Raw genomic sequence first — 27,760 nt, forward strand, 5'->3', positions numbered from 1 at the left:
GGACTTGACAGTGCTCTATTGTCTTTATAGAGATTTTTCCAAGATATATTTCGTAATTTGATCTTTGATTACATTTGGCAGCCCTATAAATATGCATTTTCTATTTAGTACAGATTCTAGGTTAGTATATAGATTCCTACTTAAATTTAGTTAATGCATTTTTTATTCAGTTTTTCACTTTGCCATACGCATACTGTAACTGTACTGATGAAAAATGTTGCAGCACATTCGTCAAAAAGATTTTATTTTTAAAATGTTTGTCTGGAAGTATTGCTGCTGCAGCTGCCTGCTCAAGGAATTGGACACATTGCAAACTCGGGCCTTGAGAATTTGCAGTGGATCTTTTAGAACATCTCCACTGGCTGCAATGCAGGTGGAAGTGGGAGAAAAGCCTCTGAGGATGAGGAGAGTTAAGATAATGCTGGCATACTGGATCAATCTCCAGGGGCATTGTGACACACATCCTGCCAAGAACATTTTAAAAGACTGCCGGGAACATAATGAGACCAATTTTACAAGTTTTGGGTGGGTTGGTGATGGAGAGGCAGAACAAATACGGATTAGGTCAATTTGCCCCACTGTTGCAATTATCTTACATGCCCCCCCTGGTTATTCCCCTTGACAAAGGTATTTTGAAGAGCATTATGCAGAATCAGTATTTATATTTTAATATGGCTCCAAAGATCCAGATACAGGGTGTGCAGGTGCAGCAGTATATATTTCAGTAAGTGAGACATATATGAAGAAAAGGTGTCAGACCATCTGTCAGTATACCACAGAACTATTGGCATTCTTACTGGCCCTATAGTGGATAGAAGAGAAAGAAATAAAGAAGAACGCCGTTGTTTATTGCATCTGACATTCCATTTAAGTAAAGCTGAAGTTAAGACATTCATTCATTATGTACAATCAGTAAGGCAGGAGTATTAGGATGAGCAGGAAACGGGAAGACAGGTTGGGGCTGGGAGGAAGGTGTAATGGAAGCGAAGGGAAGAAAGTCACTGAGAAAGGCAAGACATCAGTACTTTTCATTGTCAGGTCTATTAGGAAAAACAGCAGGCAATATATACACATATATTATCAAATTTCTAAAATAAATGGATAATAATCTAAGAATAGTTTTATAATATCCTGTTCCATACTCCAGCCCAGTTGGTGGCGGTAATGCACGTTTAAGTTGGCTTGCCAACCGCTATAAAAAACACGCAAAAAAGAAAAAGCTGCCTGCTGCCTGCTGACCAAAAAGAAGAAGAAGAAGAAGCTGCCTGCTTTGCTGCTAGTGGCTGTTGTCACGTGTCCCGGGCAAACTAGTCAACTGTGGATGTGCCATAATCGCTCAGCGGTTATCTAAATGTTTCAGTAGCACTTAAGGTAAGATATTTGCATTTCCTTTACAACAACATTATACCAGCAGCATTTGAACACTTCATCCAGCTTCTGAAACGGTACTGCAAGCTAGCTATCGAGGAATCTAAGGTCAAGCTAACGGGTAACTTCTCTATCAAAACCCTTTTCACAGTGACAAACTATGGTCAAACCTTTCTCTACAGTCAGTGATTAGTTGTCATACCAATAGCCAAGTTAGCTAACGTTACTCGGCCTTACCGTTAGTAACTGTCAAACTGGTGAATTAAATGAATAAATGCTGATGAAATTAACAGTTGAAGATTCGCTAACTACGTTAGCAAGCACGAGAGTTCTGTCTGTGGAGCCGTAAATCAATCCGTTATGCCGTAATACGCCGTAATTACGTTCAGTTGATTATCTTATATAAGAGAGGACGTTTCCATGGCTGCCGTATTCTATGGTTTCTTATGAAGAATCTGCACATACTTAGCTCAAATAATTATGTCCTTTTGCCTGACAAACCCTCTAACAGCGACTAAGAGCGATATGCTTCCCTATTCATAACCTCAAATACTATAACGCTAGTGCATTGTGCATGCACACACTGTTCTTGTTAGTGGTGGTAGATGAGTTTGATAAACCTAGTCCCTTTCCACCTTTGCAGGGCTGTGCCAAGCTTTGGATGGAGTCAGCACCTGCGTTTTCACTCTCTTGTATAGTCACAGAAAGGGACGTCACGGCCCAGGATCCAGAGCATCCTGCAGATCCATGAGAGAAGAATGGTCAAATATTTCTCTAATAGCATAGACATCAGGAGTACGTGGGACCATGTTGTCTCTGCTTTCTGGCAGAGGTACCCCAACCCATTCAGGTATTGTCATATGTCCAATTTCTCCATGCTCATTTTAGTCTGCACTCATTACATTTCTCTAATTAGGTGAGTCAATATATGGTTTAACCCCAAAAAAATTGAAACAAAAGGTTTCTCAATGGATTCTAGTAGTATTGGGTCTCCTAAATAACATACTAAAAGTCTACCAAAATCTACCTCCCAGAAAGCCGCCGTTTCCAAGATGGCGGCCCAGATGGCGGCGAGGAGCTTAAAATGGCTATATCTCAAATTCAGAAAATGATGCAAAGGATTTTTCAACTGATTCTGTTACCCCTGGACATGCTTACGAACATACTAAAAATCCAGGAAAATACACCTACCAGAAAGGCTTAATTTTCAAGATGGCATCCAAAATGGTGTCCGACCAAGCTTAAAATGGCTATATATCTCAATAGAAAAAATATACAAATAATTTTGTCACTTGATTCTGGTACCCTTAGACATACTTAGGAACATACTAAAGAACTAGGAAAATGCACCTTCCAAAAAGGCTTCATTTTCAAGATAGTGTCCAAAAAGGCGATCGGGGAGCTTAGAATGGCTATATCTCAAATAGAATTTTTTTTTACAAATGATTGCTTTAACTTCTGGTACCTCTATACATTAAGAACAAGCAAACAATCTAGATAAATATATCTGCTAGAAATGTGTCATTTTCAAAATGGCTGCCAGTAGCTTACATTGGCATATATCTTAAAAATGGTTACTATTCAACCTAAAAAGCTGGTTTTGGTGTTGAACACAATAAATTGCACACTTATTGTGGTCTTTATTCATCATCATCTTCAAGATCCACTGGGTGAAACGTGTTATGTGGATTGTCACATTCCTGAAGTTGACATGGTCCACAGACAGTTGTACAAGGTAGTCCATGTTTCCTGCATGAGCAGCGGAGTGTCTTGCAGGCAGTGGTACAGTTACAATGAATGACCTTCAAGAGGCTGTCTGGAGCAACATTCATTGTTGACATGAGTGGGACAAATCTATTGTCCTGCAGGTTCCACCCCCAGTCTAGGGCATCCATACCATCATCTGTTCCCATCCAGACCATGACTTGGTAGTATGCTCTACGACAGTGAAATATGGTAGCCGATTCAGTTGGTGGTAGACGTTCAGGCGTTACAGTTGATGAAGCTGAGACAACCTTCTTGCTGAAAATGTTATATCGCATTGTCGCAAGCAAATCTGTGCACTTCCCACCAAAGAGGACAGCCATTGCTTGGCACCCAAGGTCATCGATCACATCTGTTGTCTGGTTTGGTACAGTGAATGCATTGGCACAAGCCCGAATGACAGGATCACCTTTTACAAGTTTCTGGAACGCAGTCTTTTTGCCAACTCCGAAGATCCGAGAAGTTGTGTCACAGCCAGTCACAGCGTGGATGAACATCAACTGAGAACACACTTCATATCCGAGTACTTCTTTCAAATGGTTTATGGCATACACTTTAAAACTGCCATCAGCTTTCGACTTGTCTGATCTGAAATAAAGGCCCTTACTATCTCTCTGTGCATAGTAAAGGAGTAAGACGAGGAGATCAGTATCTTCTCCAATCAGCGTAGTGGTGTGAAGAAGAGATGATCCCACTGCGGCCCTTACTATGTCTACATCAGCATCTCCAAGTGAATTGACCACAGTTCAATTCCGTTCTTTCAGTTCATCACTTATCCTTTTGATCAGTCTCTGTTTATTCAGATCTCTTGACATGAACTCCTCTTTCTTACCTGATAACTCTGTCTCAGCAGTGAAGTTGACAATGGGATGAATATTGTTTCCTCTTCTTTGATGTGTGTTGTCTTTAACTCATTGAGTGCCATGGACGAGTATGTTCGTAATTTCGTTTAGTAACGTAGAGTGCCAAGGACGAGTATGTTCGTCAATTGCGTTTTTTGACGGTGGGACGTGGATCAAAGCCTCAGGCCTCTCCTGTACAAATATGGGAGCTATTGAAGGTGTATAACCTATTTTACGGACTCATTAGGTGGCGACAGTGCTCTCCAGATTACAGAAAGGTCCGGAAAACAGGAGGAAAAAGCCGTGATCAAAGAGAAACCGATGCATGCTGCAGCCAGAGCCATATAGATTGCTCTGTCTGCAGCTGACGTTGTCTGCGAACCGCAGTCAATCCACGCACACAACTGAGCTCCTCTGCCTCTGTCTGTCTGTCTGCATATAGTTTCTCCACACGATTACCCGCCAGAAAGGCAGCACCCGACGCCGAAGGGCCAAACCTTTCCCTGCAGTCCGGTTTGCCATTTCCTTGTCGCGCTGGGAGCCGCCCGGCGCACAAAAACGAAGCGCTCCGAAAATAGACTGGGTGCGTGTAGGCTGTGTGTTAGTGTGGGGAGGAGTTTGCAGCTGAGGGGGGGAGAGGGGGGTGGGGCACGCAGGCACCACACAACTACACCACGTCACTACATCAGAAAATATTAGCTAGAGTCAGTGAATGTGCTTGAAATGCTTCATTTCACAAAAGGCTGAATATCTCAGCTTATAATTTGAAACCTGTCTTTTTGCTCAAAACAGCCTATCTTCTCCGGCTCATAACTAAAGAACGGAAAATGGTATCAATAAACTTTTTTTTGCAGATGATAGAAGAGAGTCTCATCGTTCTTTGTGCGTGTTCGGTGTTTACCTTCGGTGTGGGCCTCGAGAAATCACTGAAAACGCTCTGAAACTCTGGCACTGGGAGCGTCCGTTCTCCAAAAGTGGCTGGCACTCAATGAGTTAATGGATGGCCCTGATGAAAATGACACATTTCTAGCAGATATATTTATCTAGATTGTTTGCTTGTTCTTAATGTATAGAGGTACCAGAAGTTAAAACAATCCTTTGTAACATTTTTTTCTATTTGAGATATAGCCATTCTAAGCTCCCCGATCGCCTTTTTGGACACTATCTTGAAAATGAAGCCTTTCCGGAAGGTGTACTTTCCTAGTTTTTTACTATGTTCATAAGCATGACTAGAGGTACCAGAATCAAGTGAAAAATCATTCGTATAATTCATTTCTATTGCGATATATAGTCATTTTAAGCTTGGTCGGACACCATTTTGGATGCCATCTTGAAAATTAAGCCTTTCTGTTAGGTGTATTTTCCTGGATTTTTAGTATGTTCATAAGCATGTCCAGGGGTAACAGAATCAGTTGAAATATCCTTTGCATCATTTTCTGAATTTGAGATATAGCCATTTTAAGCTCCTCGCTGCCATCTGGGCCGCCATCTTGGAAACGGCGGCTTTCTGGGAGGTAGATTTGGTAGACTTTTAGTATGTTATTTAGGAGACCCAATACTACCAGAATCCATTGAGAAACCTTTTGTTTCAATTTTTTTGGGGTTAAGTGCTTTTTTTTCATAGATTGATTCACCTAAATAGTTTGTATTTGCTTGAGGCCTTAAATGAAAACCTGTTAAATCACACCGTCCTTTTCATTTTTATTCACAAATAATACTAAACAGCAAAATCAAGGTAAAAAAAAAAGAAGTGGGGAAAAAAGGCCATGTTCTGAACTGTTTTCCCTTAGTCAAGCATGTGCCATGTCATAAAACATGCACACTCTCAAGATTCACAGTCCAAGGTTCCTGGAACTTGACTTAAGTTTAGTTCACTGGCACTGTGCGGTTCCCAGATCTCAACTCAGTGGTGCACCTTTTGGGATGAGGTAGATTATTATTTTTTGCTTGGATGTGCTGCTGAAAAATCTGCAGAAATCTTGTGACACTATTGACTTAGTATATAGACAGATATTTCAGTGGAACATTTCCAGCACTTTACTCTGCCAAAGCAAAGGGAGGTCCTACCCCCTATTTGAGAACTTATGACATCCATTATGAAATAGAGAACTGAGAAATTGCATGCTAGATTTAGAATATTTTTGACGTTGTGTTGTTAAGCTCTTTGTTCATAGTAACAAATACATGTATAATGCAATATGAGCAACTCTTTACAAACTTTCACCAGTCAATCATATAGACATGTTAATTGTGAAAACTAATTATTCAGCACCCCACCAGGAAGTTTACTTACAAGTTTATTCAGTGCAACACTAGGCCAGAACATTGTTCTGTTTCAGAAATATCACGGTTACATTTTGCTCGTTCACAAGAAATATATGTTTAGACCCACAAAGCACTCATAACTTTTCTGTTAGTTGATGGTTTAAAAGTGGATCACTGTTTTAAATGGAAGTATAATCACTCACAAACAGAACTGAAACTTAAACGTTAGACATGCTGACATGGCTGAGTGTTTGGGTTGTCCGTCAGCACCCATGTTCTCACAGAGGACGTGGTGTACCGGGAGGTGACTGCAGACCAGCGGCTCCTCTCCAGACGCCTCCTCACCAAGACCAATCGACTACCTCGATGGGCAGAGAAGATCTTCCCCTCAGGCATGTCCCGCTCGGTCTACATCGTGGAGGACTCCATCGTGGATCCCGTCACCAGGAGCCTCACCACCTACACCTGGAACCTCAACCACACCACACTCATGGTGAGCTGTCCACTGACTGTGCTGAAGCAAACACTCATGTACAAGGATATGGTCTGAATTGTTTTTCATTTGTGTGGTGTTGAAGGAGCCCAGTCTATTACTGTAAGCTACTGAGGTGCTTAACCGCGGATGACCTGGGTGACGCGCTCGCTGTAGTTGATGTTACATACATACGAGATTTGTTGTGTGTTGCGTAGGAAATTATCAAGGCAGTCCTTAGTAGCAAACGTGGATTTATTACTCCCGTGCACCAAAGTGAATATGATCCATTTTTGTTGTCCAAACAGAGGAAATCAGAGCACACCAAACAAAATGTCGCGCCACGGCGAAGCGGTCAAAAACCCTTTGCCCTTCCGGGTCAAACACCTAGTGAGCCAAGGTGAAGGCAGCACCTATGTAGAAAACCTGAGCCCAGGTAACATGGCACAGCGACACCCCATGGACAAGTAAAAATATGACAGCACAAAATCAACCACAAATATGACCAGAACACATTTGGCACTTACATGTGGTTTACTGCATTCAGTGTGATATTCCCCTGGCTTGTTGATTAACCTTATTTGCAGCCAGTTTTGGGTCAGCAGTGTTTTTGAAAGTGTTTTCATTTTCCAGTCAGAATGCTGCAGAGCTCAAGTGTCCATTGATTCTCACTTGACTGTTGACAGTATCAAAGTAGAGTCCAGTCCACCAAGAATCCTTACGGCTGGGACACACACAAGAAGCGTCTCTGAAGCAGCGCGTCACTGAAGCGTCGAGCAGGAGACTGGCCATTCACAGCAGAAGTGCTCTGTTTTGTTCCGCGCCGTCACAACTTGTACTGACTGACTTCATGCCCAGCTGAACGCGGCTCATGTCAAAAATAAACTCGATGCTGAAACTCTTGCATCAACGTCGCGTCGCGAAGCGCTGTGGTGGGTGTGATCGGTCTCCCCTGTACTGTAACACAACTTACAACACCCACCGACCGCTATGCGCTCTTCTTGTGTTTTCCGAAGGCTATTAACTCATTCTCCGCCATTGACGCAACGTTGCGTTATTTAATACAGAACGCTTCCCTGCCATTGACGCAACGTTACGTCAATCCGTCTTTTCACTGCCATACGACAGATAGCGCTCTTGGTGACCTTATGAAGTGCTTACCGATCGTGTAGTCCCCTGCACGCCAAAGGTTTACCCCCAGCCTGCCAGGCTGAGCCTGGAGCCTCAAAGCGGTACACAGAGTTGTTTCCCCCGGGCTGGACGTGTTGTCACACGGGCGGAAGGATTTATTTCACAATAAAGTGGTAAACGCACACCAATCACTGCTCCTGTCAGTTGGATCACACCAATCACTGCTCCTGTCAGTTAGATCAGACCAATCACTGCTCCTGTCAGTTAGATCACACCAATCACTGCTCCTGTCAGTTAGATCAGTCATCTGCTTTGTGACCCCTCTCACATAGTGTAAATATCAGCCGTCAGATATGCTCCCAGACCTCCACAAATACCAGGAAGCACCAGCCTCACGGAGATTAGTGTGACGACCCGCCCCGGTGCGCTCTCCATGCTGGGGTGAATTATTCACTCGCTTCGGTGCACAAACAACCTGAAACAGCACTGATACTAGCAGGCGACTTTAACAGAGTCAACCTGAGGAAGAGATTGCCTACACTCCACCAGCACATCAATTTCCACACACGGGGAAAACGCACACTTGACCAGTGCTACTCGAACATCCGATACTGTTACAAGGCTACACCCCGCCCCCCCTTCGGCAGATCGGACCACGCGTCCATCCTGCTCGTTCCCAGGTACCATCAAAAGCTCAAGCAACACCCCCCGGCCTTCCGAACCGCCCACTGCTGGTCAGACCAATCAGAGGACATCCTGAGGGACTGCAAACAGCAATACCCCCACACATCACCCTCCCTGCCGGACGAACTCAACGCGTTCTACGCTAGGTTTGACCCCTCTGCCAGAGCGCCCCCCCTCCTCTCCTACCCCTCTCCTTAGGGACTTATACAGAGGCACCATTGAAAGCCTGCTGACTGGTACGGGGACTGTACCACCATGGACCGCAGGGCGCTACGAAGAGTGAGACGCGCGGCCCAGCACGTAACAGGATGTGAGCTGCCAGAACTGCAGGAACTGTATAACCAGCGGTGCCTCAGGAGGTCCCTGAAGATCATCAAAGACACAAACCATCCCCACAACAGCCTGTTCTCCCTGTTACCCTCAGGGAGGAGATACAGGGTTCCAAAAGCACGCACAAATCGCTTGAGGAACAGTTTCTTCCCGCAGGCCATGAGACTCCTTAACATACACAAATAGTGTAGTAGCTGTACTGTACCGTACTGTAGCTGCTACCATTATGTATGTCTAATGTTTAATTGTATGTTTAATTAGGTATATGCTATTTGCACCTGTACGTCAAATACGTCGAATTTAAAATGTTTAAGCACGTGATACTTGTACCACGGAGTGACAATAAAAATCTTGAATCTTGAACAAAAAGGCACGTATCTCTGCTTTCTGGTCAGAGACATGCTTTTTCAGTGAAAACGACATACATTCAAGTGTCGATAACTAAAGAACGGAAGAAGGCAGAAACAACCCCCCCCCCCCCCCCCCCCCCCCCACGAAACTAGAGGCTTTGTTCTGTCTTTTAGGATATCCGGTGTTTACATAGTCATAGAAGAAAATATTCTGTGGGTCGTGGAAAATCACTGAACATGCTCAGAAACACTGGCGGTGGCTGGCGACTTTCCTTTGAAACTCTGGCAGGGAATGAGTTAATAACAATGCCAGGCAGCATGTGTGATACTGATGACATCATCCATCATCTGGCTGGCTTGCCACAAGTTGCCACTGATGATGTCATTTGTCCTCAGAGTTGTGAGTCAGTCGGCTTCAGACAGAGCCAGATTTAGGCCGGCAACCAGCTGTCGCTCGAGTGATTGTGATGTCAGCAGTGATGCCATCAATGAGTCCTCAAGGTTGTGAGTCAGCCTTCCTTCCGGCCTTCAGACAGAACCAGATGTAGGCTGGCAGCCAGCTGTCTGGCAAAAAAACAAAAACAAAAACCATTATTGCACCTTTCATAATAACAGAAAGAAAAAAGAAGAAAACAAAAGACAAAAACACAGTAAAATGACAAAAACACAGTCATCACTCAAGCGATTAATCAGTGATGATGTCATCAGTGATGTCACATGAGCAATTGTGATGTCACACGAGCAATTGTGATGTCATTTGTGACATCATTGATGATGTCATAGATATTGTGACATCATCAGTGATGTCATCAATCCTTCCCTGCACTCTTTCTATTAAAAATGAGAAGTGATGTCATCAGTGATGATGTCATCAATGATGTCATCAGTGATGTCATCCTTCCTGGCTGATAGAAATAATGTAGCGGCTTAAATCAACTCAACTGTTTAACTTGTTTTGCCATGTACATCATATGAAAACATGAATGACTAATCAGATGTATGTTGCATTTTTACATCGTGGCCACTAGGGGTCATCTGTCTATAAGAGGGTCTGTCCGCATATCCTCAGATGCTTTGGAAGCTTTTGGCTTAAAATGTCACTCAATAAAAACAGCAAACGGGAGCTCTGTTGTGCGAATTCTTTTACTAATTTCTAAGGTACTTTTTTCATCCAGCACCAATCCCAATGGGCATTGTGATGTGCCTGTCTTTTAAAATACTAGGAATCGAGCGTGATTCCTAGGGTGGAGACTCTGGAGATGATGGTGATGCGCTATGGCTGCAGTTATGGAAATTGCCCGCTCCGACCTGTAAAAAGTGAATTGAACGGTCGTCCAGGTCGGAATTACAGATCGGAAATTCGGGTATCATTCAGAGCCCCGCTTTGTCCGAGTTGACGTCATAGCCACATCAAAATGGCGACTTTTATCGTTAAGGGTAAGCAGATAATTATTATAAAGACGTTTGTTGACGTTTTAACACAAAATTTGATGTCTTAATTAAATGTTAACGTGTCATCTATGTTTCACTCTGATTAGAGCAATATGTGAAATTCTGCATGTTCGGTTAGCATTGTTAGCTAGTAGGTAGCTACAATGCTAACTGAACACAGGTTGCTAGCCTGTTTGGTTTTCCCCCCCGAGCGGGAAGTGCAGCGTGAACACAAATACACACAAATATGTCGGGGGAGCCCGGGGGGAGGTTCCGAGTTGAAACTTTCGGCGTTCCGAGTTGTCTTGAACGCCGTAACAATCACAACAATTGCTCGAGTGACATCACTGATGATATCACAATTGCTCAAGTGACATCACTGATGACATCACAATTCCTCAAGTGACATCACTGATGACATCACAATTAGAGGTGCTCCGATCGATCGACGCGCAATCTGTATCGGCCGATTTTGACCTCAAATATCCCATCGGCTGATTGCGGATATTACTTTATTGTTTGCCGATTGCATAGCCGATCATGCTGCACGTGAGAAACATGAGGCAGCCCATTTCTCCGCAGAGTTAATTGGTGTAAAAAACAACATCTTCATGTCTTCAATGTTTATCGTTTAACTTTCATATTGTGCTCTTATGTTTATATCATTGTGTTACAAATCACACGCTTTGCTTTCGTCAGTGTACTCACCACCTCCACACCGCACCAGACTGTCAACATGCCCCTTGCGTATTTGAATCACACAAATCAGCCGGTGAGTAGAGCAGAGAAGTTACCTCCAGTCCTCCCGCCTACCGAGGCATTTGCGTGGTGTTAAGTCCGCGTTTGATCCATATTTGCGTGTAACGCTAATAGCTCCGGTTAGCTTTAGCCGCTTTAGCTTATAAATCTCTTCCTTGGGTCGAAGTTATTTTTCTTGTGTAACAGGGAAATCCCAGAATGGAGTATTTTTGTTGAGTGAACTGAACTGCATTGAACTGGTAATATGGAAATCCCGAAGTGGAATATTTTTGTTCCTTTATAAACTGAACTGAGGGACTGGACTGAACTATAAAGAGCATTCTTCTAGCTAGCCATTTAGTTCAACACAGTCTTGTGCTCCAATTATCTCACACACAAATAATCGTGTTGGCAGTTTCCTTTAGCCTACACAATATAAAATATTGATGTAGAAAAAAATAAAATGTGCTGCACTTTCAATTTGATGCATGAAATGTAGGCCTATATGTAAAATGGAAACTGTTCTATAATAGACTGCTATAGCTGCTTAAAAGAAAATATATATAAACTCCTCAAAAAAAGTTCGGAAACTTTATTTCGGCCGATTATTTCTCCCCTTTAATAATACCAATTGGTATTGTATTTTATATCTGACTGATTAGTCACCTTTACAACGGGGTACAACTTGTAAGGATCGTGCATTCGTGGAATGAGCAACACAGCTAAACATGGGGGTAGCGCCCCCCAAAAATGTGCCAAAATCTCCTGCAATATTATTCTGTTGGTATTCACTCTTGTTATTATGGTCCATATACAGAGTATATTATGTATATTATGGTCCATATACAGATTATATTATGGTCCTGAGGACCATATTCTCAAATACATACTGCTGCATGCGCTAGGACGCGTCATCAGTGATGTTATCTGGGGTCGTAAGGTGTTTCGGGTCTGTCAACATCATACACCCTCGCCCAGTAGACCCAGCCGAGGCCAATTAAGACCCCGACTCGCGTCCCAGAAGCCGCTCACGGATCAGCCTTCCTACTCTGTCTGCAACGTTGCCCGCGGGAGGGCTAAGCGAGAACGCCCAATCCGCTGCAATAGAGCCAGTGCTACGCCGCAGTATTGGCCCTTCGGTGCATGGAGGATCTAGGCTCTGTGGGTTACTCCCGGCCGTGCTCCTCCTTCGTCTCACCAGACCCTCCCGTGGCAAAGGCAATCCAGAGGCAGAGAGGATGCCTCAAGGACGCCTCAAGAGGGCCTGTGCGCTGCACGTCATTCGCCTGCGTCGAGCACCTCGCTCTAGCCTGAAGGACCCCAGGCCGCGCCGATCTTTGCGCAGATTTTCAGGAGGCTAATCCGTAGCGTTTGTGGATTTCTCCCTCACGAGAGAGCCAAGATGGGGTGCTAATCCCATCCCGTACCGATTGCCGTCTCTCCAACCGTCTGTATATGGAGTATGGACCATAATATACTTTGTATATGGAGGACTCCTCCATATACAAAGTATATTATGGTCCATATACAGAGTATATTATGTATATTATGGTCCATATACGAGTATATTATGTATATTATGGTCCATATACAGTCAGAGTATATTATGTATATTATGGTCCATATACAGAGTATATTATGGTCCATATACAGAGTATATTATGTATATTATGGTCCATATACGAGTATATTATGTATATTATGGTCCAAATACAGATTATATTATGTATATTATGGTCCTCCATATACAAAGTATATTATGGTCCATATACAGAGTATATTATGTATATTATGGTCCATATACGAGTATATTATGTATATTATGGTCCATATACAGTCAGAGTATATTATGTATATTATGGTCCATATACAGAGTATATTATGGTCCATATACAGAGTATATTATGTATATTATGGTCCATATACGAGTATATTATGTATATTATGGTCCATATACAGATTATATTATGTATATTATGGTCCTCCATATACAAAGTATATTATGGTCCATATACAGAGTATATTATGTATATTATGGTCCATATACAAGTATATTATGTATATTATGGTCCATATACAGTCAGAGTATATTATGTATATTATGGTCCATATACAGAGTATATTATGGTCCATATACAGAGTATATTACCGTATGTATATTATGGTCCATACAGAGTATATTATGTATATTATGGTCCATATACAGAGTATATTATGTATATTATGGTCCAGCCTTGATTTGTAAGGCCCTCTGATGAATTCTGAAAGGCCTCTTGAGCTGCTGGATAATGGTTTGCATTGCAATTTGTGCTAAGTACCTGCAGGTTTAGGAATGCAAAGGTCCCGATCCAAACATATCTAGGGAATGACTATGTGGTAACAGTGGGATATATTTGCCAATGTCAATGCTATAATAATAACAAGAAACTATGTTAAATGCAACGTGAACATTTGACCAAAAAAAGGGAATTTCAAATAATCACCACAAATGCAAATTTAAGCCAATTGAATGAAATGAGTGGCCAGGCACTTTGAGAGAGAATGCAAATTTAAGCCAATTCTCTCTCAAGTGCCTGGCCACTAATTTCATGCTCACAGTTATGAACCCAAAAAGGAGTCCATCCCTTCAAAATCACCCACAAATTCCATTTCTCAGCCCTGTTTTTTTCCTCCCTTTCCTTTTTTCCCCTTCCCACCACTGCAGAACAGATTTGTCATGACGGCATCACCAAGAGAGTTGTGGGTCTGCTGTTCTGAGCTTTGGGAGAAGCCTGTTCATGTTCACAAATGATCTACAATTGTACAAGATCATGTAGGAACAATAGATTTATTTGGTTTCAGATCATAGATATTCACTATAGGTCAGCTATTGGCTATGTTGGAGCTGGAGGGGAAATCCACCAATCAGATTCTTTTACTTGAGATCATGAACTTGTCTGTGACATAAAATAATTCTACAACATAGAGTACTTAACCATGAACACCCTTGCCACTGTCTCCCTCCCATATCAGTCTGTGGAGGAGCGCTGTGTTTTCCAAGAGTCGGGCGAGCAGCCGGCCTCCACCCAGCTGAGGCGAGAGGCATGGATATCCTCAGGTGTATACGGCTTCTCCAGACCTATTCAGGTACTTTCCACCTCTGTGTACACACTCGACATGTAAAGCTAATCTGAGTGTAACATACTGATACTTATTTTGTTTCCAAAGTGTATCTGAATTCAACCGGTCAGCCTTTATGTTCTTTCTTTGCATACGCCAGATATGATTTCATCAGTGCAGGTTCTGCATAGTTGGCAGTTTGCAAAGCACACTCGCCCCCCCTCCCGCCCCTATAAAATAAGTTTAGACAATCCAGTTGTGGTGGGTGAACAAAACATCTGCTAGCAAATGTGTGCGTAATCCAGAGTGATTTAAAAAACACCTACTTAAATCTCTGTCCGAGTTTAAAAGTATATATTTTCTTCCTCCCTAATTTTCCTAGACACATTAGTTTACTGTAGAGGCTGACATGCTGAAAGCATTTCCAAGCCTCTAAGTATGATTTGTAGGTCAAGCAATAGCATGAGCAGCAACGACGTGGGAGCCTGCAAGCAAATGCCAAAGTAAAGAAATGGGAGATTTGAGGGGAAGAACGGAAATAGGAGCCAAAAATATGTCAGTCTAGTATTATTATTAGTCGTGGAACATGCCAGGCTCGCTTGAATGCCCTAGAGAGAGGGCGAGAGAGAGAGGACTGTAAGCAACGTGCTGTTATTCACATGTCTCCCCATGTAAAGCCATTTCCTGCTCTGTCTTTTCCCAGGAGTTTGGTTTGGCCCGCTTGAAGAGTAACCAGGTGAAGGCCATGAAGGGGCTGGAGTACGCTCTGTCAAACTTACACGGTAGGTACAGTACGCTGCCCCAGCCTTACAGGGGAGGAAAGGGCAAGGGCGAGAGAAAAGGGAAACAAAAGGGTTTATTTTGAACTGTTGCTGGATCTCTGGACAGGACAAAACTACAGGAAGTAGGCTTTCTTCTTTTCCCCCCAGGACATTTTCATGCGTCACATTTTCCGCCATTTTTGCGTGCGTCTTAAACTTGGAATCAAGAGATTTGCCAAACTTTCACTTTCGTGGTCGGAGATCCTCTTGATCCCTCCTCAGGATGGATTGTGACGAGTTGAGTGAAATTAATGTAAGAACTGTGAAATGCCCCCACCCCCCAGCCAATCAGCACACGGCGTCTACCCTCCCATGAGCCGCGTGTGGCAAAAAATATTTCCCCTCTCATCCGTGTCTAATCAGCTTATGTGATTGCAACGCTGTCTGTGGCATCACTTGAAGACCTTCACAGCGTAGTCTGCGGCAGTGTCATGATTCAAGCATGCTTGAGTGTATGGGTTTGGTCTGGCAGAGATAGCCGTGCCTAGAAATTGACACCCACATGTTCCACTTGGTTCAAACAGAGCCACACTATCTAGCATCTGAAGCAGCATAAAGGTCCTTGTTGTGGCTTAGAGGTACCATGTGACTGCAGAGGGAACAGGGAGCCATGACAACCACAGTGGCACGCAGCTTGGATGTCTAAATTGAGGCTTGGACCAATAGATGTTGCCCAACCAGTTTTTATAACCGAACAAATGATAGAGCAAGTCACATGAAATGCATAAAATAAACGTAACCTATTGCCTGCAATGGCACCAAAACACCGGTAGCCTAATTACCGAATACAGACACACCATTAATCTTCCAACTAATTCTTTATAATTGTATCCTTGTTGTGCATACATCCTGTGCCTTTCCTCTACCAAGCTCCGAGAAATCACATTGGTTTATTTATTATTAGAACACGGCTCTCTCGAATACTCGATTCTGATTGGTCAATCAACAATATTCACCGGTCATTATTTCTCGACAACCGACCGCTGCTCTGCCACACCTGGATTAATCAGTTGGTAAGAGCATTTTGTCCGCAGACGCTACTAATTAGGCCAACCAGTTGCAGCTGTGGTGTCTTGTGTGCCAATTGCGAATGAAACCGCTTTGTGTTGAAAACGCTATTAAAAAATCTATTTGAATAATTATTTTTGTCAGATTATTGAATGATTTAGTTGTAGGCCGTGTTCTAAGCGGGATAATGTATACTGAGCCGGTGATTACTGGAAATAATGACCTTCAGGTGAATATTAAGCCCTCCGCTGCGCGTCGGGCTAAATCATTCACCTGTCGGTCATTATTTCCACAGTAATCACCGGCTCAGTATACATTATCCCTTACGTATAAACCTTTGGTTCAATTACATAACAAATTCATAATTCAACACATAACACCCCCCCACCACCATATTTTGCCCATGGATAGGTGGCGTTTGGATCTGGGAGAACCATTCTAGGGAAAAGGGTACCACCACACTTGAGTGCTCTATCTTTGTGTGCCAGTGGGCACAGACCAGTGCTGGGTGTCATGCCGTTGTCTAAAGGACGTTCTTCCATTGTTGTGATTCTTTCTCATCCCCCTTCTGGTCTGTTGATGCAACTGCAGGACTTGGCATCAGGCTAAGCGTGGTGGTAAGTATTTTAGCAGTGGGGCATCCATCTGCCATCCTGGGCCTTGCCCAGTGTTGTCACATGATGGCATGCAGGCCTCTCACACTAGCCCGTGTAGTAACGGTAGTGACTCTCTAGATCTGTCCTCTTTGTTTATTCTGTGTGCAGATACATGCTGTATTTGCCTTGAGAAATCACAGAGCAGTAGCTATGTGAGTAGTGAAACGGAGAAAAGTGACTTAAGTAGCCTGTGTTGGGTAGTATAGAGTTTAGATGCAGTTAATGGTAGAATTTCTGTTTTGTAATTGTATATTTTTTTGACCTTCCGAAGAAATAAAATGTAGTTATTGCAGTTTACAGACAGCATTTTAAATAATACAGAGTGAATGTTTTCATGCCATACTTGACTAAAATGTCACACATGACTTATAACTACCTAACAATAGAAATGTCGCCCTTTTGACATTACTTTGAGTTTGATCATTAAGTACAGTATATGCTAATATTGTTCATACTTTTACTTTTAGATAGTGCAGTTATCAGTGAGGCACCAAAACCGAGCAATGTCATGGAAAACCATGGCAGACATTAGAATCAAAAGGCACAATGCAGTAACTGCACATCTATTGTGACACTTGGATATCTGATACAGTCTAAATCTTTATACTAGCAGATCATTCTCATTTGTCAAAGGTGTCAGTTAGTGCATGTTGCCTTCGCCTGGTACTGTCTGTAGTAAATGATGAGTGATGATGAACTCACTCAACACAGTGGTCAGCAGAAAATATGTCAGGAGATAATTATTAATTTGGTTGTCGGGCTGTTTTATTGATCTTGGAGTGTTCCTTTAAAACATCGACTTTTGTTGGTCAGTGTGGTGAAGAGCGAGTAGGAAGGTGGGAGAGAGCAACGTAATGTGCGGGATGGATCTAAGCCAGCAGTGTTGTGAGTGCATGGTACAGTATCTATGCATCTGGCTCTGCTGATCTGTGTGCCCCCCGAATGTCAGCTGATCTCCATGTTGAACCAAAGACGATGGGATATCAAAGCAAGACACCCCAACTTTCAGTCACTTTCTGTACCTGTGCCACGGAGCTATCGCCACTGTCACGCCCACTTAGGAGACTGGTCAGCCAATGTAGTTTCATACCATTGACAGACAGCCTATCACAAGCTGATGACCACGCCCATTTAGGAGACCGGAATAGTACCGTTTCTTATTATTTAGCGAAGCCTGCAGTGGAGTGTCTCTCAATTATTAAAGGTCTCTGGTTGAAGCTTTTCATTTTCTCTGTGACCCTCTTGATAGTTCCACTGTGGAGCTGGCCACAATCCTCATGACCTCATAGGTCTGTTTAACTCATTGAATGCCAATGACGACAGCTGTCGTCAATTCAAATACTGACGTAGAGTGCCAAAGACGACGATTGTCGTCAATTGCGTTTTTTGACGGTGGGACGTGGATCAATCCCTGATACATCTCTGGTACAACTATTGTAGCTATTGGAGGTCTATAACCTATTTTACAGAACCCTTAGGTGGCGACAGTGCTCTCCACATAACAGAAAGGCAAGGAAAAAACAAAGAAGAAGTCGTTATGGAAACGGAAATCGCATCGCATCCGTATGCATCGATATGCTGAAGCACGTTACTGCAGCTGTGCCTGCAGCAGCCAATCTGCTCCCACAATTGAGCCGCTCCGTGTCGGTTGCGACAGCACATCCGCACATCCACACCGTGGAGTTGTTATTATTCTCAACTGGAAGCATCGTTGCCGGTGACAAACACACGCGGAACGCTGTAAAAAAACTGGATGTTGCGCACCCTTCACTGTGCGCACAGCAAACTCAGCAGAGAGCCACCACAGACAGGAGGAGGAGTGTGCAGTTGAGGCGAGGCGGGGCGGGGCGGGGGGGGGGGGGGGGGGGAGGGGGCACGCAGAGCAGCACGCAACACCCAGACAGACCCAGGCAGCAGGACAGGATTGACAAACGCAAGCCAGAATATCCGATGCCCACCAGCAGCAAATCAAGACCAGCAAGAAGCTGCAACCAGCAGCGCACGCAGGGGCCAGCGCTGCTGGTTGTAGCTAAAAATATTATTCTGCCAAACAAAATTCCCTGGCCTAAACTGTTTTATTGAAGGAAATTATTTTTGAGGTGTGACTACATTAGAAAAGATTAGCTTCAGAGTCAGTGATGTGCTTGAAATGTTTAATTTCACAAAAGGCCAATTATCTCAGCTTCTAGAAAAAAATTGCTGTTTTTGGATGAATCAAGCTATCTTCTCCGGCTCATAACTAAAGAACGGAAAATGGGATCAATAAACTTTTTTTTGCAGATGATAGAATAGAGTCTCATCGTTCTTTGTGCGTGTTCAGTGTTTACATAGTAATATCACACAATATTCTGTGGGCCTCGAGAAATCACTGAAAACGCTCTGAAACTCTGGCACTGGGAGCGTCCGTTCTCCAAAAGTGGCTGGCACTCAATGAGTTAATGACCTCATAGGTCTGTTTAATGACCTCATAGGTCCGTTTAATGACCTCGTAGATCCGTTTATTCCAACTTTTAGCTCACCGCCCTTCCTCACATCTCCTGCTGTACACAACTTGTCAGTTCATTGGCAGAGCTGCTTCTTAATAAGGTTTGTCATCGACTTGGCACTGATTGAAGACCGATGCAAAACTATGAAATAAGCTCGCTGAAGTGTTCAGAGAAGCTAGATTGTCATAAGTGTCCCAGCTAGCTAGACCTCAGTTGCAGCTGACTGTAAGGCGTTTGGTCTAGCCAGGAAGATTTAATCTCCTGGTAACAATAGTTGTCTGCTCCAAGTTTTAGCAACTGACCAATGTCATCATTCGAAGTGATGGTGCTCCATTCATAATGAAACCAACCTTTGCACTGTGGTTAGGGCCAGTCAGTATCTACTGTAGTGTGTGCACTAGTAATTATCCCTGACTGACTGGCCTCCTCCCTGGCTACTGTTTCTATGTCTGCATCTCAATATCGTTCCTCTCAGCACCCGCTTCATCTATTCATCAGTGCTTCCTCATAATCGATGTTTCTTGTCACGGGGAAGTGAATAGGAAAGGTCTATTTGTATTGTGAACATATGTGATTTGATACGTGTACGTTTTGCAGATGCAGAGAGTGAACTTGAGAAGGAGAGAGAATAGAGCAGAGAGGAACCTGGCGCAAATGCAATGCCAACGAAGAAGAAGGCGGCTAGCTCGATAAGTAATTTAGGCCTGAAGCTAGATGAGGAAGAGAGTACGGAAGAAGGATGAAAAGTAGAATTTGTTGCACCGCTGTCTTTTTGCCTGAAACCCCAGCAGTGCCCACAGCACAAGGGCTGCGAGTCCTCCAAAACAAGGCAACAGTATCCTCCACACATGGTGCAGACATTGTAGTCATTTAAAATGATGTTATGCAGTGCTTGTATAACATAGAGTCTGCTCTTTGCAGACTCATTTGTCTGCTCTCACGTCACGTGTCATATCTCAGACATCACACCACAAATTGAATTTCTGTAAATGCTTGATAACAATGCATCTTCCTTTCAATTTGATCAAAATCAGACCAGCGGCGTGTGAGATATCACAATAGATGGACAGGCGGACATGACCTGCTGCCCCTGAAAGACTGCAGGTTCTTAGATCTTTTTCTTTTTCTCTTTCTGTGTCAGGTATTCTTTTCAAAGGAAAAATCCACCCTAAAGCACTTTAACACTGTTCCCATACAGCCTTTGCCAACCTTGCATTTCTCAGTTGTATTATTTTCCTTTTTCTTATTCGCTCTCTTTTTTGATTATATGTTTTAGTAGGCAGACAGGAAAGGTGGGGCGAGAGAGAGGGGATGACATGTGGCAATGGACCATGGGACAGATTCGAACGTTCTTTTTTTTTTTTACCAGGGGTACACGTCCACAGCTGATATTACTGTCTTTCAGAGGCTGTACCAGCCCAGGCTCTTTTTGAAAGCTAGGGTGAAGAAGACCTAATCTGCATCCATTATTACCAACTACATGCTAGCTTGTCGAGAAGGTGGATAAATAACGCTCCAAAGTTAGGCGAAAATTTTGGCGAGGGAAAAACTGACGGCCATTTTCAAAAGGGGTCTCTTGACCTCTCTCCCCCTCAAGATGTCTGAATGAGAATGGGTTCTACAGTATGGGTACCCACGAGTACGAGTCTCCCTATTATAGACATGCCCACTTTATATGCTAATCCCATGCAGTCATTTGAAATGTCTTCATTGCTTGGCTAGTTCATCTGCAGAACATTAAAAGCCATCGTGTTTGGCGCCAACACAGGCCTTCATCAGGGCAGACCAGGGCGCTGTGTCGTCAGGCGCTGGGATGAAGAAGTCCTCAGCGCACGGCCAGCGCTTTTCTGCCAGGGAAAAAGGCTATATGGACACACGCCCTAACACACGCCTTAACAGCAGAAACAAGTTAGATGATCTAAAACATCAGCTGTAAACAGCAGGTTTTTGTGGCAGTTCAAAGGCTCCTTTCTAGAGTCAACATGTTGCACTGCCACTGACATTCAGCAATCATACAGGGATGAATCCATTGTAGACGTGGAAGAGATGCCACCATTTCTCCACTGACAATAGCTTCAATAGACCATTGCAATGCAGCCATGGCTCTTTGACATCATTCTTTTGTAATTTGAACAACTGGGCATGGCACACCATGACACTGTTCTGTCCACGCCCTCACTTATCCTCAACTTGACAAACTTGCTATCCCTATTGCTCTCTCCACCTACACTACATGTGCTTTATAGAGCACAGAGATCCTGCTTCTCTAGGGGTTATTCAAATGAATTCTGGGAAATGTAGGAAATCACAAACTGAAGCAGAAGTAGACCAGGCAGGTGGAGGGAGTGACAACACAAAAAAAGGAATAGATATAGATAGATATCTAACATTGTGAGAGTATACAAGGGTGGATTTTTATTTTTTATTTTTATTTTATTTTATTTTATTTTTTGCTTTCAGACGAGCAGCGGATTGCCACTCTCACTGCCAACAAGAGCGAGGTGGATATTTGTGGGGGCAAATTTAGTGGAGCAGGTAGCGCAGCCAGTGAAGCATGATGCTCATGAGAAATCCACAACGTTGGCTTCAACATTTCCCAGCAGAATCTGCAGGCGCCTCATCTCACAGCCTGTCACATTTTAGTAGAGAGGCTGACGTCACGTTTCACTAAAACGTTCAACATGGAGACTAAAGGATTGAGCATGACAATCAGTGCATTACCAGAGCTGACGTGCGCCTCCCTGCATACAAGGACAACTTTGTACGCAACCTAATCTACGACTGTAAAATCTTTAATTTGTGTGTTCGCATTTTTTTTTATTGCAGTAAAGAAATAGGTTTAGCAGTCAACTGTGTACACTGTGCAGTTTTGTTTTCGTTGCTATGGCAACTTGGCTCCCACGAATTGCCCAAGTTCCACTTCCCACAACTGTTGCCTGCCTACAACCAGCTTTCTCAGCTGCCCTATGCGAATATCCCCTCTGCTCTGTCAGAAAGCAGAAGGTTTGGGTAATCTCTGTTTGGCCCTGTCTCTCTCACATCTCCATTCTCCGTTATGGTGGAATACCCCCTCACACACACACACACACACACACACACACACACACACACACACACACACACACACACACACAGGTTATAACAGCATACATGTGCGTGCACACATACGGACTGAAATACTTTTATTTTGCTTTGCTTTTCTCATCATCAGCATGACTTTTTGGTCCTTTGGTCCTAAGATGTGTCATCTTCCTGGTTAATGGTGTTAATGACTACTTTTTACACCAAGAAGTCATGTGTTGTGTGTCCGGGTAGTGCAGCGGTAGATTCCCTGCCTACCAACATGAGGGGCGCAGGTTCAACACCCCGGCTTGGTCAGGCATCCATACAGGCACAATTGACCTATCGCTAAGCCCCACCCCCCGTGCTCACTCGGACAAACACAGGGCACGCTGACTAGAATAAATGGCAGCCGTCACTGTCAAAGTTATATCCCAAGAGGCTCTAAACAACTTTTTGAGGCCTGATATCATCTAGAAGCCATCATAAAGTACTTCACTATGCCATGGAGGGCGATGTACAACATTTAAAGCTATCGATAAAAATAAATGTGTGGAAACGGCTTAGCGAATCTTTAACCAAACATGCACTTTTAACAAGGAAGACAGAAGATGACCAGTGGGGATAACAGGCGACTGACATCCAGAATTGACATTTTATTCACTTGAGTAACCTCTCCGTGGATTATGCCGAATTGAAGAGTGGCGCCTGGCAATCTATTTCATGTAGGCCTACCTCTGTATAATCAAGAAATGTTAAATTAATAGTGTCGATGTTTTTCATAGCGAGACAACAGCACGCACGCATGGGTGTAGCAGATCAGGAGAGGCATAGCCTACAGCAGACCACTTTTTCCAGCATGTTTTCTCTTTAGACTACCTCACATTTATTCGGGGAACGAGATTAATTCCCTCGTTTTAGGGTTTGACTGGTGTCTGGTGATTTTATAATCACATCAATCAATGCACCTCCTCTTCAACCAACACGCATAACGTAATGGCCTGAAACTCGCATAATTCAGCATTTTCTTTTGCCGACTTTCTGAATACCATGATGATTTCATGATACCTTTGGATCACGGAAGGCAAATGAGGGAGAAGACTCATCTCGCTGTCACCACGATTGCAGATTTAACGTCCAAAACAGCAGCAGCATTGTGGATGTGAGTGGATCTATGTTTACTAGTTTAATATTATCCATAGCCTGGCCTCCCAGGATACCTCGTAATGTTGCATTTACCCCCATGCACATCGTTTGACCATTTTTTTCTACTTATAAATGTATAAAACCCCATAAAACCAGAGGAAACTCGTGTTTTCTAGTGCTTCTCTATGGAACTCTAAGCTGAGAATGTCCGAGTGTATTGTAGAGCTGCAGGCACTGTGATTGGCTCGTCTGCGTTCAGGGCGTGGCTTAGCGATGGGTCAATTGGCCGTGTTTCTGCGGCTGGGAAGCTGGATTAAGGGCATGTGTCCTGGTTGCTGCACTAGTGTCTCCCCTGCTCGGTTGGGGCGCCTATTTGGGGGGAGGGCAACTGGGGGAAATAGCGTGATCCTCACATGTGCTACGCCCTGCCAGTGAAACGCCTCGCTGTCAGGCGGCTGTCGGCTGGTGAATGCACATGTATGGGAGGAAGCATGTGTTTAATCTACAACTCTCCCCAGAGGGCAGAGGGCCCTCTGCGGTAGAGGGCGTGGAGCAACGACCGGGACAGCAGGGGGGAATTGGCCAAATACAACTGGGGAGAAAACGGGGGGAAATATGAAAAAAAAAAAAAAAAACTAATGTGTTGTATTATTGTTCAGTACAAGACGATGTGGAAGTCATTGGGCTCTCTGTCTGTCTGTCTTTCTGTCTGGCCACAGGAGAAGCATGCCAGCGGCTGCTCAGGGACACGGTGAAAGAGGCATCACGATCAGAGAAGGCGAAGGAGGCAGCCAAAACGCTCGTCCCACAGACACCCCAGCAGCAGTATGTCTGACAGGGACGATACAGAGACCACGTGACGCACAATCAACACCATGGCTCTTGACCATCTTGACCGGACTGTAAGCTGGGATCATTCCCTTCTTGACTCATCATCACTACTTCTCTATCCCGCCAACCAGTCGCTGTCGGCTAGCCTAGGCTCCTCTAGGGGCTGGGCTCAATTTACTTCTCCCTTTTTCTCTCTCTCCATCACCTTTTGTCAAATCTCAGGTACTGAGCCATTGTGTGCAACCTGCTGCCTTCATGTAAGCTTTCTGACATTTAGCAGCAACATTTATTTTTTTTATGCTATAAAAACGATTGTCAAGTCAAGTGTTTCTTGGTCACATCAAATTGAAAGCCAAGTGAATTATAGATTAATAACCAAGATACATGGTTATTTCCTGCTCAATGGGGGGGAAAATCGATCAAAAAACTTTTGTCTCTGTGGAATTCCACCAGCTGCTCAAAGTAATCAATAATGTGAATGGGCTGTTGTGGCAATCACCCCACTGGTGTAGCCTAAAGCTGCCATCCACACAATGCTAGAACGACCAGTCACATTACTATTAGGGCTGCACAATTCATCGAAATCGCAATATGGCCAAGTGCAATATCCAAATCACAGGATCTGCAATTATTTGTTAAAGGAAAAAATGGTCATAACATAGCATTAAATGAAGCATTGTTGTGGTAGATGTCCCGGCCTACAAATCATATTCTCCAGACGTAAGGGAACGTGCTCGTTTGGCTACAGACCCCAGTAAAAATCACATCACATTTTGATTTTATTTTTGTGTGAAAAAGAAATAGAAAAATTGCCATTCCCACTAAAATTGTATTGCATATTGCAATCACAATATCTGTCGGTACAATCGCAATATGATTTTTTTGGGGGGGCATATCATGCAGCCCTAATTACTATGCCTTTTATCAGTGGTTTTAATGTCACTTCTACAAGTAAGAAGATTTGATGGACAAATTTGCATGTAAGAGATATTTATCCAACTATTAAGTACTACACTGTTTTTGTAACACTGGTGTAGTGGCAGTTTGCCCCGCTGCTTCAAAGAGTGCTGTTAGCCCCGGCCCGCCCTACTGCTAAGTTTATTATTATTGTGTCCAAATTGCACTAAATTTGACACTGCATGTCCTCGGGTCCCCAGCTTTGTACTATGATGATCCCTCCCCTCATGATGATGGATTTATAAGCTTGTTATTTATTTATTTTACATTTCCTGGCTTCATACTTGTTGCAATAAACTTGCAAATGTCAAACATATCACCATACAGTAGGGTATATAGGTTACTAATGTTAGCACACATGTATAGCACTAAATGTATAATAATTCAATAGTGGGTCAATGTAAATTGTACTGTAAAATGCTACTTCTTAGTCACTGCACAGCAAGACCGCTCCTAAAGCAATGATGCTCAAGAGATGCCAAAGAAGTGATTTATACAAATCAAGAAAATCAGAATCAACAATAGTCAAATGATCCATGCTTGAATTCATAATGTATATAAATAGATGCCATGAAATTGATATGAAGTTTACCATTACAAAAAAAAGATTGTATGTAGATATTTATTTGTAAACACAAGTTAATTATTGCATTCCCTTTTAGATGGAATTGACTGGATTAACTGGTTGAAGTTGTAGTGAAAAGATAATTAATGTGATATACTATGACGTATAGTGTTAAGCACCTATTAAATTATACTTTTAATAACATGTGATATTTGTGATGTGATGTGGTTTACTGCTTTTCTGGTATAACTGAGACAGAAGATTGAAGTCTTGCAATTGAGAAGAAACCTGAAAAGGGGTTAATATTCCAGATTGCAGATGTCATTGAGGCCATTTACACCTGGCATTAACATGCGTTTTCTGCCATCAGATTGCAATCCGATTGTATTTTATCACTTGAAAGTACAGGTGTAAACACCCCCAAAACGCATTGAAGAAGGATTGCAATCTGATCGGCCAAACCACCTCCGGAGGTGGTCAGGGACGCATTATGACAACATTTAACACAAGTGTAAATGCAATGCGTCCTCTCAAAACGCATTCAGCAACTACCATACGGAAATACACCGCACCGGTGTGTGCCCTCATCTCGCCGCTGTGTCAAATGCGCACACACACAGGCAGCCTGTCACCGGACCGGCTAAAAATTCTCTTCCCCCCCCCCCCCCCGCTCCGCTTTTGCACAACACTCTCTTTCTGCTAGGTAGCGTTGCTTCAAAGTTTTGCTGCGGAGGTTTTGCCACGGCTTATCGAACCCTTTCTCCCTCATTTTCCTTTCATTTTCCGCTCCTTTTCCAAAGGAGAAGTGTTGATATAAAAGAGAAATTATGCTCTCAATTGTATAACGTTGTAATTTAGGATGTTACCTGAACGCAACACAGGTGGTTACAGCCAATGACATGCACGGAAAACGTATGTATGTGTGTGTGTCTCGGACCCAGTGTCAAACAGCTCCATGGGAGAATAACCTACAGAGAAAACTGCTATATCGACACGTCTGAAAAACTACCTCATGAGAGCGCAAAAGCTTTTTGCAATATTTGGGAGGTTTTTCGAAATTTACGTGTTTGCATTACCCGATTTTTATTGCGATATTTAGTAATGGAAACACGGCTTACAGACAGGCCAAGGACAAGAACAAGAAAAGTGGCAGGGGCAGAGCAACGTGTCCTTTTTATAAAGAAATAGATGCAGTGCTGCGTGATCGGCCATCGTTTTGTCCAGGTGAAGGGGACGTTCACTGTGCATTTGAGCTTAACAATAACCTCTATTTCCCTGTGCATGTATGCAAACAAACATGCATGCACACGTTCAGGGGGCGCGCGCGTGATGACGTTCGAGCTGGAGAGCAATCGGATTGCAATCTGTTCACCCAAAACGCATGTTAGTGCCAGGTGTAAATGGAATCAGGCTGAAGTGATAAAATACAATCGGATTGCAATCTGATGGCAGAAAACGCATGTTAATGCCAGGTGTAAATGGCCTCATTGTTTTACAGTTGCAAAAGCAAACAACAGGAAGTCCCAGGCAATTTACTCAAGCTGCCTTGTTGCTGCTTTGTTCAGTTATGGCTTGTCACATAGTAACACACTTGGCTTCATATTCAGCATGTAATATAACAGTATCTTTGATGTAATAGCCATATATCTCCGACCTAAACCACCTTTTGTTTTTTGTTTTTTTGCAGACACTTGACAGGCAATAATGAGGCCACAACAACCTTATGTATAAAACATTTTAATTATATTACAATGAG

The 27,760-nt window shown here is 43.3% G+C and overlaps 1 protein-coding gene across 1 annotated transcript; it reads left to right on the forward strand.

The window, feature by feature from the left end:
• The first annotated feature begins 1,245 nt into the window (after positions 1 to 1,245).
• On the forward strand, positions 1,246 to 26,208 carry LOC310775068 (PRELI domain-containing protein 1, mitochondrial-like). Its single transcript, XM_083635159.1, has 6 exons — positions 1,246 to 1,371; positions 2,012 to 2,218; positions 6,507 to 6,732; positions 14,388 to 14,501; positions 15,178 to 15,256; positions 24,371 to 26,208. The coding sequence occupies exons 2-6, from the start codon at positions 2,127 to 2,129 to the stop codon at positions 24,484 to 24,486; spliced, it is 627 nt and encodes a 208-aa protein (XP_083491285.1). The 5' UTR covers positions 1,246 to 1,371; positions 2,012 to 2,126; the 3' UTR covers positions 24,487 to 26,208.
• Positions 26,209 to 27,760: the final 1,552 nt, after the last annotated feature.

Source organism: Poromitra crassiceps (assembly GCF_964638095.1).
Source record: "Poromitra crassiceps genome assembly, chromosome: 4".
NCBI classification, from domain to species: domain Eukaryota; kingdom Metazoa; phylum Chordata; class Actinopteri; order Beryciformes; family Melamphaidae; genus Poromitra; species Poromitra crassiceps.

Excerpts from the sequence above, each read along its gene's own strand:
- LOC310775068 (XM_083635159.1), top strand. The coding sequence starts at position 2,127 with ATGGTCAAATATTTCTCTAATAGCATAGACATCAGGAGTACGTGGGAC. Across the intron at positions 2,219-6,506 it reads AGGTACCCCAACCCATTCAG|CACCCATGTTCTCACAGAGG; the intron begins GTATTGTCATAT and ends GTTGTCCGTCAG. Across the intron at positions 6,733-14,387 it reads TCAACCACACCACACTCATG|TCTGTGGAGGAGCGCTGTGT; the intron begins GTGAGCTGTCCA and ends CTCCCATATCAG.